The sequence below is a fragment of the Anser cygnoides genome, chromosome 3 (assembly GCF_040182565.1).
Source record: "Anser cygnoides isolate HZ-2024a breed goose chromosome 3, Taihu_goose_T2T_genome, whole genome shotgun sequence".
Classification (NCBI taxonomy): domain Eukaryota; kingdom Metazoa; phylum Chordata; class Aves; order Anseriformes; family Anatidae; genus Anser; species Anser cygnoides.
Window position 1 is genome coordinate 28,190,976 of NC_089875.1, and position 22,739 is coordinate 28,213,714.

The 22,739-nt window shown below is 39.0% G+C and overlaps 1 protein-coding gene across 8 annotated transcripts in view; it reads right to left on the reverse strand.

The window, feature by feature from the left end:
• Positions 1-22,739, reverse strand: part of THADA (THADA armadillo repeat containing) — a 170,965-nt gene that overhangs the window by 38,474 nt on the left and 109,752 nt on the right. For 6 of the 8 annotated variants that reach the window (XM_066993773.1, XM_048057630.2, XM_066993774.1 and 3 more), the window contains one exon: positions 10,719-10,804. In XM_066993773.1, coding sequence (XP_066849874.1) covers positions 10,719-10,804 — 86 coding nt within the window. Of the gene's footprint in view, positions 1-7,827; positions 8,018-10,718; positions 10,805-22,739 lie in introns of those variants that run through there. The other 2 variants (XM_066993775.1, XM_066993776.1) reach the window with 2 other exon arrangements.

Below are 22,739 nucleotides of genomic sequence, written 5' to 3' on the forward strand. Positions count from 1 at the left end.
GCAAAGCTGTCGACGTTGACACAAAATGAAAGAAACAATCAACAGTCCTCTCTCACCTATGGACGCAGACCGAAATCCTCACATTCCTTGAGTTCAACCATCTCCATCACCAGCAGGAACAAAGAATTTTGTAATACTGAAACCGAGATACTTGCCCAGTTTGGAGATGTTTGTATTGCTTGTGCCGCAAGGAAATTAATATGCTATATCCCACAAAACTCAAATATAAACATGAAGTAAGGGAAAGTCCTCAAGAGAAACTCACCCAGAGAGAATGCTGCAACTCCTGCTGTGGGATGTTAGAAGGTTGTTTGTTCTATCAAAATGCATTAAATACAAAGATTAAAGCAAACTTAGCTAGATTTCTTTGGTATCTACAAGGCACCAATTCATTACCACATAGCTTTGCTACTTATAATTAAGTAAACATGGAGTACTACCAAAAAGCCTACCCAAATTTTATCATTAAATTGCTGAACTTGACAGGAAGCTGCAATGCAAATATGAACTCCTGTTTTTTTGCCCTTGAAGACCTTTCCCTAATCCTTCTATTTACAGTGAAATTTCCTGCTCTTTCATATTCAAATGCTTTCAAAGCCATCTCAACATGTCTGACATTTACATGGAAACTTGACATGGTTGTGATTGTCTAGCACACAAGGCAGAAGCGTTTTCTGAGTAATTCTGGAGCAGCTTCAAAGAAATTTGGTGTTTGAAAAAGATTTTCAGACATATTACCTAACCATTAGCTCCGTCATACATGTTTTCACTAAATTTTGTTTTCTGAGCTGATCTGATATAGCCAGAGAAACTGCAGCATCACTGTGAACCTATGTCACAGCACAATCCTCAAGATGCCCCAGATGGCTTCCATCTCCTAACATGCAAATTGGTATATTTTACTTGTTACATTTTCCAAAGCCCCTCCAAACAGACTGGCATTAAATACCAGAATTATAGCATAAACTAGTATTAATGCTTATGTCACATGACAAGTATCCAGCTGCCAGAACTCCTTAATTTCTGAACCGTCTGGTTGCCTTGGAGAGGGATTAGGCTGTGGTCCCAGTTATTACACAGCCAGACTCCACAGACATCGGTTTTACAACAGAAGCAATCCCAAGCAGTTGAAATAAAAAGGTTTGAGTTCAAGTGCCTCGGTTCCAGAAGAGAAATGGCTTCAGTTTCAGAGCTTTCTACCTGCTGCCCTCGGCGACATTTTGGCAACACGCTCTTCCCCTAGCTGTTCGTACCACCTGGGTGTTCCTAAGACTTGCAAGAAGTGCCTTGTGTCCTATCAGCGTTGCTTTACACTGAGGAACAGCTATGACAGCAAGCAGTGACCCTCCTGTGAAAGCCAGGAGCTGGCCATGCTCTGCGTTTCAGATCTGATGTTTCACTTGAATTTTGCAAGGCCAACATAGCCTCACCCTGTGTCTTCTTCGGAGGAGAAAATTATTTCCATATAGAAACCTGGCAGAGCTACTAGCTCCTAGAACTCCTAAGCTTGCAGAGACTGCAATGCAATAGCTTTATGGCACAGATGCTCTCCTTTGGTGCCTATCAGATGCTTTTTCTCTTCTGGAAGCCTTCTGGATGACTTCTGTTTTTCCCATGTTGTTGTGAAGGACTGGGCAGCCTGGCTCATCTATTTTACAGGTCTCTTCAAAATTGGATGTCTCAACAGGAAGACTGACAGCAAAATACGATTGTCTGCATTTCTGCTTAGCCTCAGAGCACCACAGAGCAAATCCTTCTACATTCATCTTGTGGTCTACACACTCCAACACTCTTTTTCACACAAATACGTACAGAAGGAAAGAAACCCATCCTATTACAGCACAGTGGAAATATTCCTGCCTTCAACTCTGTCTCTATGAAATCTTTCCTGGCTTTCATGTAAATGTTTTCTCCTCTGCTTAACTTTAAGTAAACTCTTTTCTTTGGCTTAAATCAAAGTATCTGACTAAACAAAAAAAGCACACTGGTTCCCAGAGTAAATGTCTGGTGCTGTTAAGACGCAGTAGAGGCACACTTTTATTTACAAACAAAAAATACTGTACAATTTCAACAACCAGCTGCTGCAAGAAAGAACAAATTTTGGCTGACGTAACATGGATCCTAGCAAAGGGCAGTCTTCTCCAGGATGCCGAGAGATGCAGAAAAGCCCCCAGGAATTAAGTGGATTATTTTTTCCCCCCTTTAAGGATTGCCTCATTTGTGTGGGACAGGAAGACTCTTTTCTAGGGAGCGACACATCTTACACAACCACTTGGTTCTCTGCACCACAGTGCACGAACATCTCAGTCTTCCTCAATCCCTTTATGTCTGCAACACTGAGATACACACACAACATCCGTATCATCAACAGAGACAACTAATACTTAGGAAAGTAGATCTCTAACTCAAAATATGCATTCCCTATACTAGTTCAGAAGACTGGTTGGAAAAAAATTATTATTGACAGTAAGGGACATAGAATTTTGACAGGGTTTGTCATTTGGGGAGGGGGGTAGGTTTGAAGGTTTGCCTTTTTATCCTATTTGTGAGCAAGTTCTATGCTGAGGACAGGCTATGGAATAACTAGATGCATACAGAAAGAACAGGGAAACTTGCCTGTTTGGGAATCAGCAAGCTGTCAGCTATGGACAACTCAGCCAATCTTTCACCTCAGTTCTACAGTACAACCAACAGTGACAGAAACCATTTGAACTCCTTCTATATTTAAAACCTGAAGTTTCATCATCTTGTCAGCTGACGTACAGCACTGGTTATGTATTTCTGTTAGAGCAGGTAACTTTACAAAGGCTATTTAGGCTACTGCCAATTTGACACCTCTTGTGTGAGCTTTTTTTCTGAATATGTGATTATGATACATTTAAGTATTTTCACACTATAGATAAAGATCAATTCCTGCATGCAGCCCCTTGAGCATCCATGCCATCTACCATCTTCCTACTAGAGGTTCCAGAAGACAAGAACAAAGGAGGGGGAAAGGGAAGAAATTATTACAGACACCAGAAATCATACTGACACACTGTGAAGTCAGACAATAAAAATTACAACGGCAACAACAACATGTTGCTGCGTCTGCATTACAATGTAATGGGAAGGGAACACGGTCCAAACACCAAAAATCTGGATATTCAGCATCATTCACCAAGATCTGCAGGAAGTTGGAATCTCTTATGGACTGAGGAGAGGTTAAAATCCTTTGCACCCGAAAACTACCATCTATCCAAGGCTATCTGAAGAGGCTGCAGGAATACAGGGAAGGCTGAAATGTAATCAGAGCTAAGAAAAGATTTTCCTAGATGAGTATCAAGGAAAAGTATTTTATTTAATATTTTCCCTTTTTATTAGAAGTGGATTAGGAGAAGTCACTGGTAAATGAGAAGAAGAAACAAAGAACAGAAGAGTCTCTTTTATTGCAATGCAGAACTAAGATAAGTGTTTACGATCAGGGGAAGGCCGTATTTTAAGTAGGATGTTTTCTTTTAAAGATTCCTGCAATATCTTCAACATCAGAGACTAAGCATCAGTACTCACAACACAATCCAAAACTACAAACAGGAGGGACCACCAGAATCCACTGATAATTTACTACAGCAGACAGAAGCATCCCACTGCATTTGCTAAAGTATAAAGGGAAAGTTCTGAACAGGAAAAAAAAGCACTCGATCTGGACACTGAGACTGTCTTTTTCTTATTGTTTCTCTCTCGAACAGTACCAAGTTTTACTTTTTTTTTCTTTTTTCTGTTTCATAGATAGAAAGCCATGAGGCAATGCCGGTCAGTCAGTGCAACATGCTGGAACCTAAAGAGAACCTGAAATGCTTTCATAAGGATGAGCACTCTCCGTTGTCACAAGGGAATCTTAAAAGCTGACATTAACCACAATCAACACCCCTCTGCCCAATGGTTGCTCATTTCCTATAACACCTTTCCATAGTCCCAACTCAGCAAAGCATCTTAGCAATACTACGCTCTACCTTCCACAGCCCTCCTCCTTTTACCATGTACTCCTCCATCTTTTTGAAAATACTTCTCCTCTCCTCCTCCTGTGTCTCTGTCACCAGTGCACGTCCTACCTCTTGGATTTCCCTGACTACCTGTTGGCTTTCCACGCCCCCTCCTCCTTTCTCCCAGCATTTATTCCCTCCAGTCTTGGTCAGTTTGCTTTACTGTCTCCCACTCACTTCTGTGATGCCTTCTGGCCACCACAGCACGTCCGGCACTCAGTCTGCCCCTAGCATTTTAATGTCTGTGTAACCACAAACCACTCCCTGTATCTTGGCCCTCCAACGATCCGATCCTCAGCTCTTTCATTCTCCTGTCTGCCAGTGATGTGGATATTCTGGTTTCAGCTTTATTTGGCACAGTCACAAAAATGCGGTGACCATGTTGTGCTGGGCAATTCTGACATCAACAGTGCTGATGGATACGGGGGGTACTGGCTTTTCCAGATGAGGTGAAAGCTTCATAAGCCCAGAATGAGAGACTCATTTGAGTGTTTTAAAAAGGGAATTCAAACACCATGCTAAATCATCAAGAGCTGGCGATACCAATGATCTCTATAATCCCAGCACCAGAGAGCATTCCATATGTAAAATGGGAAGCTACTTCTTTGTCATCTTGAAGTTCATCAATTATGAGCTACAATGGAAAGGGAAGGTTCATGTTTAAAATAAGATCTTATTTTGAATGCATGCTGGTATAACAAAACAACAAAAATGCAAGCCATGTTGATGAATCTTTAGACCATAATGCTAAGATACTTAAGGACAAGCAGACCTGTACGTATTGAATTAGAATATTAGTTACCTGTCTACACTTCCTTTTGACTTGTCTACTGCAATGTCAGTAGGCACAGACCATTCAGATGATGTTGTAAATACATTATAAATCTTTACCTTCCTCGAATCAAAACAGTAACACTGACCAAGTGCCACAGACAATACACTGGCACACTGAGTTTATATAATTTGTGACATAATGAACAAAAATTGCTTTCAATTTGTTCAGATGGATTTTTTTTTCCTAAGCTAATTAGACCAAATAATCAAAACATGCATTAGCAAACTGCCAATGTTTTTGTTCACAATAATTGTTTGGCTACACTTCTTAGGAATTTAGGTAAAGGAAGTTAAAGTATGATTAAAATAACTAACCCATTTATTCCTGCCAAATTTTTACCATGTAGACATTATCAGATTCTAAGTTAGCCTGCAGGAAAACTCACCTTACTTACCATTTAGCTTCCTTTCAAAACAAGAAAAAGAAAGAAGTACAATAGATAGCAGAAAAATAAAACTGTGGGCACAGCCTTCAAATGCTATTTGAAAGTCCTTTAACTACAATTTCATTCAGGCAAAATGTTTAAGAGATTCCTACTTAAAAAATAAATAAATTTTGTTTTCATTGCAAGGCATCTAGACATTTACACACTATTTCAACCAATATGTAACTACAAATTAAAAACACCAAGTGTAACTAAGAGAATGGAATTTCAATATATGTTACTTAAAACACAGTATTCTGTCACATAAGAAAACATCAACAAAAGGGGGATAAGGATAAAAACAGTTGTACATAATTGCCCATATTTCTGATCTCATACATAAATATGCAATTGCTCCAGCTGATCAAAAGGAGATTTAAGAGTCTTCAGTCTTAACTAAGCTGTACCTACAAAAGGTTAAGCTGCTTGGAAGACAGCAAGAAAATGGAAATGCTCGTTTCCAAAACTCAAGGAAAAATGTATTACTGAGAGCAGAATACTGGCTGCTGCATTTTGATACCAAAACTGGATATTTATGAACAGTATTAATTATATAAACACTGAGTAACTTCGTTACCACTGACGACAACAACACTGGAGTTTGTTTAATCACAAGAACTTTTATAAATCTTTCCCCTACAAACGCAGAAAGGAAAAATGCTTGGCTAGATTTCAAGTGGCTTCTTCTTCTAAATTACAGATTTGCAACTTTGATTTCCTATTGAAATGTCTTCTCATTCTCAACGAACTCAAAATTTTAATACACTATACTCAATAACAGGTTAAACCAACCAGGAGACTGACAGTATGGATATAAGATAAAAGAATGACCAGAGAGGATTATCTTTAGCAGATTTTCCCTTTCATCTTTTCCCTGACTTGTGTTCTGCACCCCATTACATTTATATTGACTTGCTTTATCAACACAATGGAATATTGTTTATGGAGAAGTGTTTTTTGTGGGTTTTTTTTTTTTTTTTTAAACACAACCCAGGGTAAAATGTACTTTTATTAGTCAAGTATATTTTCGTGAGTTGTATCCTTCACAATTTGTACACAATACTATAAGAAAAGTGTTCTGAAAGGCCAGCAAGAAAGAAAATTTGACCACTTTGCTTTTTGGCATTCGTCATCTGTTACAGACAGAAAGAACATCCTAATCTGAGCTTACGCCGCAGTGCACTGCCCTGGCTCCTGTGTTAGCAACATGGCAGGATCGCAGCAATGTCTCATCTTACTGTTTAGCTTCACACATTAATTTCCAGAAGAAAAATTAAAAGCAGGAATGTCTGTGACGCCTGTCAAAAGTTCAAATATTCAGAGAGGAATCTTATCCTCTGAAGCACTGTAACACAGCATAGCCTCTCTGCAGTCTGGTATTCTGCCCCTTGCAAAGCCCATCTCTGAGAGCATCGGAGGATAATGCATAACTGGAGTATAGTGCATAACAGTGTCAGTCGGACACTACATATCCTCACCTGGATCTGTAGCACGACAGCTTGGGAGACCTCCTCCTGACACCCCCAGATCAAGACTTGCGAGTTTACAAACAAACACAGCTAAGGCTGGACACGCCTGGTAAATGTCACCTGGACTTGGAGGCATTTTTCCCCTCCAAAAATTCCTGTGTTATTTGCTTCCTCCAGTACTGTTTGAAGCATGAAGTTTTGAAACTTCCCTCTGTTCCTGAACAACCCACTTCGGTGCTGTTTCACCTGTGGAGGAATAACTTAACTGCCCTTTAGCAGGGTACAAGCACCAGAAAATCCTCTGGAAGAGGACTGCATTGTTCCACCCGTTAGACTGGAAAGGCTTCAGACATATGATTCTGTAAAAACAGTTACTGTGGAAACAATACATCAAAGAGGTGTGCAAGAACAAATTTACTGCATATTATTATTAATCACAATTAATACTGAAGCATTCGATGAGCATTAGCTCATCCTAACTAATCGTAGATCTTGTAAGAATTTTTGTTTGCTTCCAATGAAGGAAAAAATAGTGTTTTTATCTATAGATTTTACCATTTTTGTTTTTAAAAATGGCTTGATTCAGTCTCTTCTGCATTCTAACTGCAAATGGTTACTGAAAAAAGCAAAAAAAAAAAAAAAAGTAAATTACATAATCTTGGCATTATGTATTGTTTCTGTACATCAGAAGACCCTCATCAGGAGATGAAACAAAGGCTCCAAATTTCGCATATCAACTCAGGAAAAGAAAGCTGTATTTTCCAGCAGACATGAATAAGGTAACATTTCTGTCCAAATCCACAAATCAGAATAACTATAGGGTTTTTTGTTTGGTTGTTGTCGTCGTTGTTTTTGATGTTGTTTTGGTTTAAGATAAATAATCATCATTTGGCTAGCAATAAAATTTTAGCTGGAAAAATATGCTTTTGGTATCCATTACTCCCTGCCCTCCTTATCTGACATTTTAAATTGTTTTGAATTTGTGAAGTAAATTCCCTAAGGGCTGTCCTGCACTTTAAGAGACAGATTTTATTAATTGAAGACAACAAATCACTTACAGAAAATAATCGTAACATAGGAAAGGCCCAGACCGGGTTGTACACTGAAAATCTCTTTGTAATTGTAGCTCCTTTAGACAGGCATAATCAATTAGAAGTGGTCTGATTTTAACCAGTTGCAGACTCATTACATTGCATTCCCGTTTATGTTGATGAAAATCAGTTTCAGCCTGTGGCCTGGAACTCATATACAGCACTTCCTGGGGCCCCTTAGATAAACACATCAAGAAACAGTTTTATTTGGATTTGTCCTTCACCCTTTATTCATTGAAACAACTTTACAAATCAAGATTAAAACAGAAAAATTGGCTCACAACCAGAGATACACATGTATGAGTAAGATATTTGATCTCAGAGAAGTATAAAGCTTCAGAAAATAATTATTCCTTACAGAACATTTTAATGTGAGACTCAAAACATTCATTTTTAACTGCTGAGTTCAGTCTTTCACTATGTCATGGGACACTCAGGTTCTAGTTAATATAAACATATTACTTCTTCACTTCAGAAGTGCTTCTGCATTTGATATATAAAATTGCCCCTAATGTATCTTCAAGTTTTCAAAAACAAATTTCCATTCTAAGTTTTTACTCTCCATAGATACTGCCTGAAATGCATCATTTTAAATTTACATAGGAATGACATTTTTAAGTAAGACAATGTTAATGATTCTGTTATTCTAATGAACTGTCCCTCAACAGATAGTGTCTGCAAAAATAATTGCTTCCCTTCTAGAGAAACTCTTCTACCATACAGCACTCACATTCAGAACACTCCATACGAGCTCTGGAAAACAAATGAATCCAGTACAGCCCGTAATCCAGCCACAGCATGCTGCAGTCCCTCAGGCTCAAAGGGCTATTCTTCACTGGTCAGGGGCATTGAAAAAAAAGAGAGGAGTTTCCTAGTGCGGAGAGGTCAATAGAGACTTTTGCAAATGTGCAGCAGTTATTTAAAAAACAAAACAGATCAAAAGCTAAAGAAAATAGAAATAGGAAACAGAGTGATAAAGGATATAGGAAGCCCATTAAGTAAACAAAGGAAGAGCACTCACCTGGAAAAGGAAATACAGAAATAGAGTTGAGGGGTGAGTGATGAGAATCATCAGAAGCAGAGGGAAAAAAAATTAACATGAAGAGAACACTGGGATGATTCACATCACAAAAGATGAAAAGGTAGACGATTAGGATTAAAAGGAAAGTGTGAAAACTAATTCCAAAGGGGAGCTACTGTTAACAGAGTACTTGTGAAAATGAGGAAAGATGAGCCCAAATCTGTCAGAAGGGACTTTTTTTGTTGTTAGATGTGATACAGAGCTAGATTTTTTTATTATTTTTTTTAATTTATTACAAAGGATAATCACCAAGGCCAGTGGCATATCAGGATTTATGAAACTTAAGTAAACGTATATTATAACAAGGCAATTACTGATTATAGATATAGCCCACCCTAAACAAACATTAAGGAGTCAGGAGAAAAACTCCTCCCTGCAGGCAGGCCATGTCGAAACTGCTTTATAGTGCATTCCTCCCTATACAGCATGTAGCCCGTATCTAAGTCAAACACAGTGGTCAGTACGTGATGGAATGAGAACTATGGTGCAACATCATCTGGAAATTCCCTTTACTGATCAGTAGACCTTAGCATCTGGGACCCATGTGAGAGGCTGACTCTTCACAGCACATGAAAGATCTGACCCATCCCCAAGAGTCCCGTATCGCCCTGTCTTCCTCTGATAGAGTGGAACCCACATGTGAGAGTTGTTTTCTGTATACGTAAGTTTATTAAGGGCTAGATTCTGCATCACCCTACCCGAACAAGTTCTTTTCAGACACAATCATCACCAACTCATCTTCCAGAGAGCTATCGCTCTTTATAGGCATGTGGTAGTGCCAGTGCTGCCCAACACTGAGCAACTGCTTGAGCTGCATGTTCGTAAGAAAGCACATGAACAGCAGTTATGGAATTAAAAGGAATACTTCTACAAAAGATCTGAGTAAAATAGCACCTGCCATACACCACAAACAGAAGGGATTAGTTTTAAAATGAACAGCCCCCAAAAGAAGACTATCTGAAATGAAGAACTCTTCCAAAGCATTAAATGCAGTATTAAAATTAGTTACTAAGAATTTTAATGAAAAAAAAAAAAAGAAAAAAAGAACTATTCTTTAACTCCCTTCCTAGACTGATAAGTTAATTCATTATTCTGTTGCTTTTAAGAAATGAACAGGACAGGCACACAAGGAAGCTAGTTACACCTGACCTAAAGTTGCCTATACACAGTCACACTTGGGAGAGTATCCCTTCCTTTTTCTTCCCTATAGCTTACAGTACATTTTGTGTTGTTGCAAGCAACACCCTGCAATCATTAAAACCACTGATAATTCTGATTGGTCCTTCAAAAACTTTACAGTGATAACAAATCAATATAAAAGAGACAAGTTCTCATAGTTCTTTCTTATAAAACTTCTAAATATGAAGAAATGCTATTTCTCTGAAAGAATTCCAGGTGTCTCAGAAGGTCTCCATGGTTTTGGAGAAAGATTAAAGCAGGAACGTTCTGTGGTTTGCTTGTTTTTATAGCCTTGGTTCAGCAAAACATTTTGGAAAACTGGAGGACATCTTTTCTGTGGTTACACAGTTCTAGAATTAGGAATACTGCAAAATCATCGCTTCAAGCTTTGACCCGGAGCAGTATCCCATTCTTATCACCAGTCTCCAGGACTAGCTCTACAGAAGGCATAATAAATGGCCCTTTTATATGAAGCAGCTAGATCACCTGAAGGACCCCAACACTCAGTAGATACCGCAAGTACAAGTAATATATTATCGTCTCTCTAGATTCAACACAGCTTAGAAATTTCCACATAGATATTCAATCTGATTTCTAGAGCAGCACATTTGACTTACCTTGCTTCTGCAACTTCCCCAGGTGAGTACTCAGCATCACAAGGACATCGAGATAAGCAGCTCTGGTCACCAAACAAGGATTTGGCCTATAAAATCAAATTACTTATGATGAAATACACATATCATCCATGCTCAGAAACAACCAGTGAAACAACAAATTAGAAAAATGCATTACTACAAGTGTCACTTGCTAGATGGACTGTCTTAAGTCTGTTTTACTTAATTAATGAAGATCAACTACTCATCAATTTAGACTGCGTGTGCAGAATAACTAGGCCAAGTTATCTAAGCTTCACTCCTGGTCCACTACAAATGACAGTTTCCCTAACAGAATCCCAACACCTTTCCCCATCCAAATCTCAGTTTATACATTTCATCATTATTGGATACTTCAGCTTGCCTTGGAAAGCCTTTATTTTGTGCATGGATAACTTGTGTAATTAAATGCATTAACAAAAATAAATCTTCAGGTACTATTTTTCCAGTTGATAAAATAGAAAATTCCCTAAGATACGTGTCTGCTGCATCTTTTTAAAAGCCATAATGTTTTCATTGTTTTTATGACGACTAGAGAGACATGCATGTTCTTAAAATTAGATTTTTTTTTTTTTCTGGACAAGAATATAGGGGATTTTGTGCATATAATACAGATTGGTAAGAAGCTACTTCCTGTTCCATCTCCTCAAGCAACAAGTGATAAATGTTTTCTCTCCAATTAGAAATGCAAAATGAAGTTAATATCTTTATTTTTTTTAAAATTATTATCACTGTATGTTTCAGCCAGGAAAACCTTTCCTGAAGTATTACTTCATATATGAACAGGAAATCCAGTTCAAAACAGAGAAATTATTCTGATGAGTCCAATGGGACTTGCACTAAAACAAAAACTTTCAGAATCAAGAGGCACAATCTTAAAGTATGACTAATTCTGTTCAATATTTCATTTTTATTTTATCTGGCACTTACTGTGTGTGCTTATCTTGACATTTGAAGCTCTTTCAAAAAATTGTTAATTAGTTATGTTCCAGCAAACATTTTGAACTTTGTAACATCTTTAAAATTCAGGGAAAAAAAAAAAGTTTTTCAAGTAAAATATGTGATCATGACATGAAAATGAAAGGTCTGAGGATCTTGCATAGAAGTTTGGCAGCTGTATTTGCCTGGGGAGAATCAGCCTATGTTCATGTTAAAAAGACAACTTCTGCCAGAAACACTACTCTCACCTTCAGTCATAAACTCTGTAACAACCATGAACTACCTATGCTTAATTCCACGATCTACAATATTAGGTATAACACACAGTAGACTACAAGCTATTACTCTCTTTTTTAACAGATTTTTTGTTTGTTTGTTTGCATATACAGCGATATTTTTTTTGGAACTTTATTACTAGTGAAGGAGTCATGAGCCTCCCCAAACACTTCCATGCTTGCCTCTTATCACATGCCTTAAAGCACGAGAGCCAAAAGCCTGCCTGCAGAGAAGATGCAGATCAGTAAGAACTGAAACCATGAGAAGCCAAGGCAATTTCAATATGGCCTATTTTTGAAAAGCTGTATTAGGAAGATTTAATTTATGTCCACATTGACTAAACAGAACTCTTTTCTGTATCTTGGGTATGAAGCTGTTAGCAGATCTATGTTGGGAAAAAAAAAAAAAGTAAAAACCACCAACAACAAAACAACCAAGAAATACTCTCAGGTCTTGGAAGCTAAACCCATGATGAAAGGGAGAGACAGATGAGTCAAAGCCTTAGAAGAAACTGGGACGTCTCTGATACCTGTAAAATGGATGAAAGCAGCCATGACAGATTTACATTAAGATGAGGTTCATAATGGGCCTACTGCACTTCAGCTCCCTTGAAAAACTTGTTATTCACTCACTTCACCGGGAAGAAAATTTCCAGCTCACAAACCGTGTCTTGGGAAAAACATGGCTGATGCAACCTTCACTGAAGAAGGGACAACAGCAATACTGACACGTTTTTCATTCTGGTCCAGCTTTTAAGCATTTACTACATTCTGAGTACACACATATGCATGTTTTGATTTTGAAATGAGGCTTTTTCAGGTTGGAACATGCCAAATGTTTGTTCTTGGCTTGCTCCATCGCTCTGGTGATGCTAGTGAATTCTCAGCCGTATGCGCCAGACGGACACAACAGGAAATTCATTTTTCCAAAACCAAGAAATTTCAGCGTTGTTCAGACTGTAGCAGAAAGCTCAGTCTTCAGGACAATCAGATTTTGATTTGCATAACAGATCTAGGAGCCAAAAATCACATGCAGGACATTTCAAATGATACACTGTGCAGTATTTAAAATGACCTGTTCATGCAAAACTTAAACAATGAGAACGGAAAGAGTACAAGATGTTTCTGGTTTAACGCAGATACCCAAATAAACTGGTGTTCTCGTAAACAAGCTTTGAGGAAATCTGTCTCCAAACAAGAAAGTCACAGTGGTAGCAAGGGTGGGAGCTCTAGGCATCTGGAACAGCGTTCTTTTAGTTGTCCAAACCCCAAAAATTAGTTCACTTCCCTTCCAACCTGAATATTAATGGAAATAAATACATCATATGCTCACTCCAGATGATAAACTGTATCTGAGCTAGAGACTGGTAGGACTCTCTTATCTTGGGGTATGTCCACACAGAAATTTAGTATGGATCTCAAGACACTATATTGTACTTAGCAGTACTGTATAATTAGTAGTACTGTATTGGCACTACTAAGTGTATGTAGTGCTAGCAGGCTAGGGATGTCAGCACAGGGATCCACGCTGTCCTTGTTAAGGTAATGTTTTGTCTAGTTTAGGAGGTAGGTTGGTGTAACAACAGCATATCTGTGAAGTCAAACAGCTGGTACTAAAGACCTCGTGCTCATTGTGTAACACGCCCAGAAGCCTTAAAACATAATTTTCAGAAGTTCATCGCATCATTTTTTGTTTTTCTTCGGATTCAGTTCATAGCCAGCCTGCCCCAGGAACCTCACTCAGCTCTGAAGTGTACTCTACATTTTCCAGCACTGCTTCAGGATGCTGTACTTGGGTGTTGACTTCCCAAGTGGCAATACACATCAGCTCACTGAGGACCACTGAGTTTCATTTCACCAACAGCCAGTATGAAAATTTCAACATAGCTGACTGAAGAGAGGCCAAAGGCCGTCCTGAGGACTGAAGTCAGTTCGGGCTGCACTGAGTAGCAGGTAAAAAAGGCAAGCACTGTCACAGGCTTTCCCTGCCAGGTAGAATGGGAGAAGACATCTGCAACCTTCAGAATCACAGGCAGAAACTGAAAGGATCATTGCTTAGAAAGTTCAAGGCCCAGAGGTAACGAGTTTCTAACTTCATAAAGAAGAACAAAACAATGACAGAAGAAGCTGTTGTATCCCCACTAGATCATCATGAAACTCAACAGAAGATGCGAGGTGACTGAAACGCATGAAGTCAAAAATGCTGAAGTCATTGAAGATTTTAAAGGACCTACAGATTTTTTTTTTTTAATCCCCCAAAGCTCCAGTGTAACAGTATTTTCAATTTGAAAAAAAAAAATATATATACATATAAATTATTCTATTATTTTCTTTTATTTTAATAGGTGTGGCTGAACTGCAGATATAAATTTGCAAGTACTGCCATTGGTTTCCAAACTATTAATTTTGGCACATTCCAGCAGATTTCTGGATTAGACCCTGAAAACACCATGTTCCAAAACTAGCCAATTTCTTATCATTAAGGCTGAGCAAGTAGTTGGCAAAGGGGTTGTCAGACTTTGCAATATCATTTTCAGTTCTGGTATGTGAATATAAAATTAGAAAACACTTGAAGTTGCTTGCGGAAAGAAACCTTTTCTTAACTGTTTGAGTCCAGGGAAATTTTTTTAAGATAAAAGGGTTAACAAAATTCAATACTCTTCTTAAATTCATGGGCTCGCGTTCCAACACCTACAAAGAGGCCCAGCTAAAGCAGTCACAGAATACCGTATCACTGGAGTAACAGTAAGCTATGTGTATTAAACAAGAAGCAGACTGGTAGGTGAATCAGGAAGCATACCCCTCACAAGATATTTCCTCTCTGTAAATGTACATTTAAATCGCCACGTCCAGAAGTTTCCCGCGCAGTATTGCGTTTTGGTCCAGCTGGCTTTGGAGCCTACTCTAAGGCTGGGTCTGGTTTGATTTCTGTGCCACCTTTACCACCGGCTGCACCTTAGGCTTGTGCAACGTGAAATTGATTCTAGACTCTCAAGAGGAGGAGCTCCACAAATATTATTTTTAAAGGTTTGATTCACCTTCTACAGTTGAGTCATGCTCAATTTAAGGCAGTCACTGGTTTGCTTACTTTGGACAGCAAATTTGACACAAAGCAAACTGGCATTTATTGAAGAAATCAGCAGTATTTGGTCACAGACCTCCTGCGTACCCCGCTCATGCACAGTTCCAACTGCATCAGGAGCATATGGCTTAACTTCTCATACTCATTTTCTTTTCTATTACTGTTTAAAGAAGATCAGCATTAATGAATTACAGAGCCAATTACCTTCTCTTTCAAGGGAAACAAGGAAGAAAGAACATGGAGAGCTCACCCAGTTGGCCTCGATTCTGTCAGAACACTGGGAAAACAGTTAAACTAAATTTATAGCCTCTTGCTCCTTTACTCACAAAGGTCTGAAGACCATCAAAATTTCTACATATAAATGAGGAAGGTCAAGACACATTTATGTAGAGCAAGTACCAATGAATTTTGATGCACAAATTCTGCAGATTCCCATTCTCTTCTCAAAAGCCCCAACTTCCAGCGAGACTCAATCAGATGACTAAAAAAGACAAATATTTGTCTCCTGGAATGTTCCTCTTTTTCCGAAAGAGCATCACCTCACTTAGGTATAAACAACAGTAACAATAATAATATCACATTTGTTACATAAGTAAGACAGATACAAGTCACTGATTATGAAAACAAAGTTGGTGGTGTTAATAAACTAATACCAGTTTTCAGTTATTCTATACTCAGTGGAAATTCAGTATTTTCCAAAGAGGCAGAGCTCTTCGCTCATATTTTTTCCTCATACGGAAACAGATGTTGCACAACTACTAGCAGAACAAGAACTATAAACACAGAGCAACTTATATTTACTAAACATTTAATGACATAAAAATCAAAGCATATTTGCTTAAACTCAAGTGAACAAACACTTGTAACAAACTTTGAACGCTACCTGCCAGATGATGCCTGTTAAACAAAAGCCCTGAACATCTCTCCTGTGAGTTAGTTACACATACCTTAGTGTAGTTAGCTAGTTATCCTAGGGACACCCAAAAAACACTTGTGGAAAAGCTCTGAGACAAGGTCTGCATTTTGCAGCTTCCAAGCTTTTCAGAGTGAGAATGATTTCAATTCTTCCAACCCATGCTGATTTATGAATATAAGCTAATCTCGTTTGTTAAACTTGAATTTAGTATTAAATAACTTTAAGGTAATATTAAGAACAAAAATTCAAATGCGTATCCTTCTAATAACATGTAATAGGTGCATCACCTTTGGTCACAGTGAAACAGTACTTAAGTGCACAGGGTATCAGCATTTTTTTTTTTCAGAGTAAAGTACAGTGTTTATTTGACTTCAGCTATTTCTAATCTATGCACTCAAATTGGTTACTTTCAGCCCCAATCTTTAAAAATTGATGATGCGATTTGGCTCGTGAATCAAGCTAATGTAGAACTCTGGTCAAAATTAAACAACTTACATAGCTGCCTACAAATCCCTGTATTTTGTCCAAAAAGTTCACAACACACTCATAAGTGTCTGGGTAAAGAAACCAGTGCCGGCAAGACTACAAGGGCAGCTCTTCTGAACGCCAATTCACTGCTGCCTTGAGTACAAGACAACACCCATCCTTATGACTTGGGTGACTGTTTTCACATTGGTTTTCAAAGCAAACGATTAATTAAATGAACTGCCTACTCCTTATCTGGTCTTTAGTGAAAAAGTCACTGTTGCTGGAATGCTGTATGTTTCTAGAGCATTTGGAAAGGCTGAAAAAAACTAAAATTCCTGGAGAACACTCCTTCATGGCATTAAGCTTTTCAATAGTGTTTTAGGAAAAGCCTCGTGTTTAAAGAAAAAAAAGAAAACCTGCAATAGCTAAACACTATGCTGTTCTTCTGTTTAAGTAATGTATTATTGTCTAAAAAAATACTCTACCATCTACTAAGTTTAATATTTCAGCTGGCAAAAAAAAAATCAGGTTGCTGCAGTTGAATTTAAGCCCCAAATTCTACTTTCTTGCCACCAGTATTAGGTAGAGTTTTTTCTTCAAACAGACAAATCAAATTGGTTTCAGAAGCACCGTATTCTAATAAATACACAGGATACTTTAAAAGCCTTTGCACAAACTCTTGTATTTCTGAACTTCAGAAACTTCTCTGATAAGTCAACATTTTGCATACAATCGAGACTGGAATTCCATCTTTAGCCATGGTACCTGAGGGAAGAATTCTCACTGAGGTCCAACATGTCCTCATGTCAGCTGGTATGTATGGACAGCATCTATGCAGCTTCCTATTTTGTGATGCATCTTCCTATTTTGTGTTTCACAACCTTTGTCTTCCATAAACTCATCTTTTCAGCCTGGCAAACTGGTAAGTAAATTTGAGGTTTACAGTATATCTTCTCTTCCTATTAATTTCCAGCTCACTGCTTCCTGAAGAATGGCAAATCTCTGCCAAGTATTTTCCTTCTTTCCATGGCCTTATTCTTCTTTTGTGTAGCCTGCAATTTGCTCCACAAAAATACGATTTCATTTGAAGTGATTTACTCTGCTACATCTTTTCACTAGTAGACACTTATGCACTCTCCAGTACAGTGCATGATGTTCAGCTATGTTGTTGGGAATATTTTTGTAGGACTTAAATTAGGAAGGGGTACTTGACCATTTAAGACTGACATGAAAACAAAAAAATCCCAGCCATCTCCCTCACCAATTTGGGAAGACCTAGATCAGAATCATCAGCTAAAAATCTTCTAAATGCACCATGAAGTGCATCTCCTGTGATGTTTGAATCTTGATGAAGTCAACTCAACCTACTCCTTAGGCGGTAGCCCATAGGGAGTTTTATCCTTACAGTGTTGCTGATGAAGCAGGCCAAGCTGGCCTTGTACTGACCACTGAGAGAGATGTGGAAAATAAGCATTTGTCACTCATGGACACGACAAAGCTTATGGAAATCACGCCTACACATATAACAAGTAGCTGATTAAAAGATAAATCTCCTAATGTTTTGGTTATTAGCTTTTCAACTCTGCACTAGTCTGAAGACTGTTTTTTGAGGGGGTATATTACCTTAGAAGGCAACCTTCATATTTTAATCTATTTTCTCTTGGAGCCCATGCCACGTAGCACTGAAACAACAATAACAAAAGATGCATGGCCTTCCTCTGATCTTCTTGAGGAGACATTAATAATAGATTTAATTATTAAACTTTGGCCATAACATTTTTAACCATGTAATACAAAACCAGCACATCAGTGAACATCACGGCCAAAAGACCTAAATGTTAATGGAAAGCATTTAAAAAAAGTACAGCAAAAAAACGAAGCCTACACTACCAAGTAATCCTTGCTGAGTTCCTGGAAGTGCAGGAACACCCGCACAGAAATACAAACATCGAGTAACAGGGCATCTGATTGCCTATTTGTGCTGTTGATATCTTCTTGAAGTAATTACCATGCGAAAAGCCCCCCTGGCTTGCTATAAGACCTTCTAAGTCACTATAAGAGTGACTTGCTGTAAGATCAGCTCGTCCTGCATTATAGCAGACATTTTCTCCCAAGGGAAAGTTGCTGGTCTGGTGATTTAGTTGTCCTCCCACCTCCAAAGCCAGATGAGTATGTTGCTGTAATGTCAGTTTCCCTGGTAAGAGTAGAGAATTTACACAAGGTTTTTGTTCGTCGTTCTTGGTGGTGGGTTTTTTTGGTTGTATTTTTGCTTTTCATTGTGATATCACCAAGAACCTCCTGAGCTTCAGCTATTGAAAAAATAAATTAAAAAACTGTGCTCTGGTTGTCCTTGGTGAATGATGCTGGAAGGGTGTGGGGTTTTTGTTGTTGTTGTTTTTAAAGCATACCAGATGGATAAAATAATCCTGTTTTCTTTTTTGTTCTCTTAATGAGAACCACCTGTGATCCTTTAGCAGCCTCCTAAAAATCTGAGAGGTCAAACAAACCCCATGTGCAAATTTAATGAATTTTACCTAATTAATATCATGGATGATTTTGGCCTATGAAGAGGCAAGCTACTAAAACTCTGGTTTATTTATTGGAAATCATTTTCAGACACGAGTGAGGATTTATGCCCTAAACCTATAACTGTAACGTTTTGTGCCTACTCTGGACATTGGTGGAAAGAGCACATCTTCAGTAACGTTCGTCAGTTCTTAATACTCCCTGAGTTTGCATATTTAAGCTAGGAGCATACTTGGGAACAGGAGTCAAAGAACATTTTATCTTATGCAAAGTACATCTTCAACTCGGGTCTGAAGTTAAAACACGTCTATACTGATATCCAAAGCAAATGTTCCAAACCAAGCAATCATCAACTGAATAAATAAGCAATTTGTAGCTGTGTTAAGGATACCGGTGAAAGAGTGGATTTGGAGCAGCGCAGAAACTTGCCTTAGTCTGCTAAAAGCACGTAAGGTCTAAATGGAAGCCTCCAAGAATACATTTATAAAGAACGACGTAACTGTTATGACTGTGCTCTCAAAAGAAGTAATATAAAAGACAAACCACACTAAATTAGGCTCATGGCTCAGTAAGTGCAGATTAATAAATTACCACTGCACACCTGATGTGCAGCAACTGCTCATACTGGTATGCTTAGCTTCCATCTGGAACAGGACAAAAATCATTCTCCCTCGATGTTTCGGTTGTGTAAGCGTGCACACAAGAATTACTGCTCCAGCCCAGCTGACAGAAAGCAACCTCTTGATTTAAAACCTTGTAAAAAGATTTCCATAGAGGCAGGCTCACTCATTAGAACTATTTTCAAATTTGAACGCAGCTGTATAATGCATATAGACCACAGATCAAAGATAACTTCTGAAAGTACAGATTTTAAAGACAGATACGGAGGAGTGGAAAAGTTAGAAAACAGGAAGGTGACAAAGACAGACATGGCTTTTGAAGGACAAGAAGGTTTGTCCTTCAAAAAAGGACAGAGGAAGAGGCAAGGAGTCTATCTGAAGAATTGGTCAACTCTGCCAAGGAGTTCTTGCTTGTTGCCTTCTTGCTGTTTTGAAAAGTTTATATAGCCCTTCCCAGCTCCCAAATAACATCCTCCTTCCAAATGGGCTATTGCAAACCTGCTCGCAGTCCACGGTCACTTTGCATCTACACCTAGATGTGCCTGCATACCCCCCCCGGAAACTCTTCGTGCTGCTACCATTAGTGCACGAAACACTTGTCTTGTCCACTGCTCTGTCTGCTCGTTAGAAATGACCTGCTGTCTGGCCAAAGAGGCAACAAGAAGAATAAAGACATATTTGGGTTGCACTTCTTGAGCCACTAAGTCCTGAAACCATAGTGAAGCCACAAGCACAAACACCCTTTGCAGGAAATCCCTCCTAAGACCAATTCCCTGCCTGCTGTTGTTCACACAACCCTGCCAAAAGCGGGTGGGAAAGGGGACAGCAGAGGCTTGGTGGAACGCCACAGCCATCAGCTTGGTAAGTTAATGTACTCTGTAACGTTATAAAATGCACGTGGGATTTCCCTCATTCAAAGCACGTCTAGCTGGACCATCCTGGAGTCAGCGTGGAGAAAGCTGAGCAGCCAGTACCTCAGCTGGCAGCGAACCCGGGTCTGAGCTCCAGCTTTAATCTCTTTTGCATGTGCCCGTTAAGTGAGTTTGAACCTTGTGCTCCTCCATCAGAGCCCGGTATTTTTGACAGCCTCATCCAGGACGCAGAGGGCTCAGAGCAGCTCAACAGAGCAGGGGGCACTCAGGTTACAAAGCTGGGTGGGTGCACACACGGCAGGCAAGCCGTGCCAGACCAACTAGTGACTCTTTGCAAAACGCAAAGCCTGGTGGGTTTAGACAGGTCTACTCCACGCTAGTTAGTTTCAGGAAAGCAGCCCTAAAAGTAAACTTTCCCAGTGCAGACAAGCTCTCAGCTAGGAAACGGCACATGACTAGAGGTTAGCAGCATACATTATTTGACGTCTGGCAGAGCCTCAAAGTCTTTTTCCCCCTCCTGTGGTCTCCATTAAGAATGTGGGGAGGTGGGGGGGAACCAGACTGAAAGCACTGTGGAAGACAGCATCCTACAGCAAAGCTGTGCAATGCCATTTCACAATTTTTCCAGTACCAATATTTTGCCATGCCAAAGGCTACAAGTGAAACAAGACAGGTATTTCCGGGACTTCTGTGCAGCAAATCACCAGTTCCAAAGGCTGCTCTTTCAGCTCTCTGTATTTATGAAACAGAAGGCACCTCGAGTTCGCCTTGGAGCTCCTTGGTATGCAGTTGAGCTTTTTTTTTTTTTTTTTTTTTAAATCAAGTTTTTATTTTTAAGTCACATGAAAGAGCTTTGAAACCTTTCAAGGGCTGATTATTTTTTGAAGCTTTCAGTCTACTTTCCGCCACTTCATTCCATCACCTCAGTCCTCAAACAAGACGTATTTCATGCACTTCGGAACATTTGTTCTTCTCAAACACCCCGCATCTCTCATCTCTGCAGAAAAATACAACCAATACCCGAGGTGGGGGGAGCAATAACATTACCGAACCACTTTGAACTCTTTAGACCAACAAACAAACCCATTTCTAAAGCAAAATAAAAAATGCCAAATGAAGTTAAACCTGTAAATGAAGTTTCAAGCTTCACCTCAAGAAGCGGATGGAAGACAGGGCTCACTCACCCACACACCAAAAATAGAAATACTGCTTTTCAATACTCAAAGTAGTTCGTATTTGAAAGATATGCACAAAACAATGAAAGTGGAAAAAAGATAGTTTGTTCTTCTGATATTCTAATATACGCTACAAAAGGAAAAAAACAGCCATGTCCCATTAACATTGTAAGTCTGCCTTAACAGACAGAAAATACCAGTGGAAGAAAAATTACTATTTCTTCAAAATTCTGTTTGGGGAAACTGGGCCTTTTTTTAATTCTCTAAAGCAAAATCTGATGGGGGCAAAGGGAAGGGAAGAGACTAGTATGTTAACAGGGAATAATGCAATAGTTTCTCAAGCTATTTTACACCACTGATCACAATGTGAACTAGGTTCTTGTCCTGCAAAGGTAAAACAACCCAATAAACCAAAACCCACCGACCCCCAGTTCAGCAGGCAGATGAAAGATCATTGCTTTCCAAGTGTCATACTCCTGGTGTATTCAGACACTTCTTATACGGAGTAGCTTCCAAACCTGGATTATTCTTGCCATGCTCCCCCCCAGTTCTCCAGCCAGCACTGTTTTGAGATGAAAAGACCAGAAGTGGCACATTCCCGCTGCAGCTGCACACTGGTGTATAACATGCTTTGCTTTGTTCTCCTCCTTTTCTTTACCATCAATTTTCAGTTTCCTGTTTCAGTCTGCCTCTGAGCACTGAACTAGTATTTTTATGGAAGAAAACATATTTATCACTCCAAAGTCATCTCAGACCACCATCATACCACATGCAACGTTAGACAGATATCATCACTTTTTCCACGCAACTTTCATCCGTCTTGTTATCATCGTGATACTCAATCTCCTAAGATTACAGCTCCCTACAGCTGGCTTTTACTTTTGCTACATTAAATAATCACCAAATAGAAGATATTTTGGCACTTCACTATGCACTGCTTCTTACAGGTCACTAATGACTTATGCATGACAGATCCTAACAAACCCCTATTGGTCCCACCATGCAAATTCAACATTTTACTCCTACCTTTCGTTTCCTCTTATAACCAATAATCTGACTATTCAAAGATCTGCGCCTTTATCTCTCAACTGCTTAATCTCTTTAACAGCCTT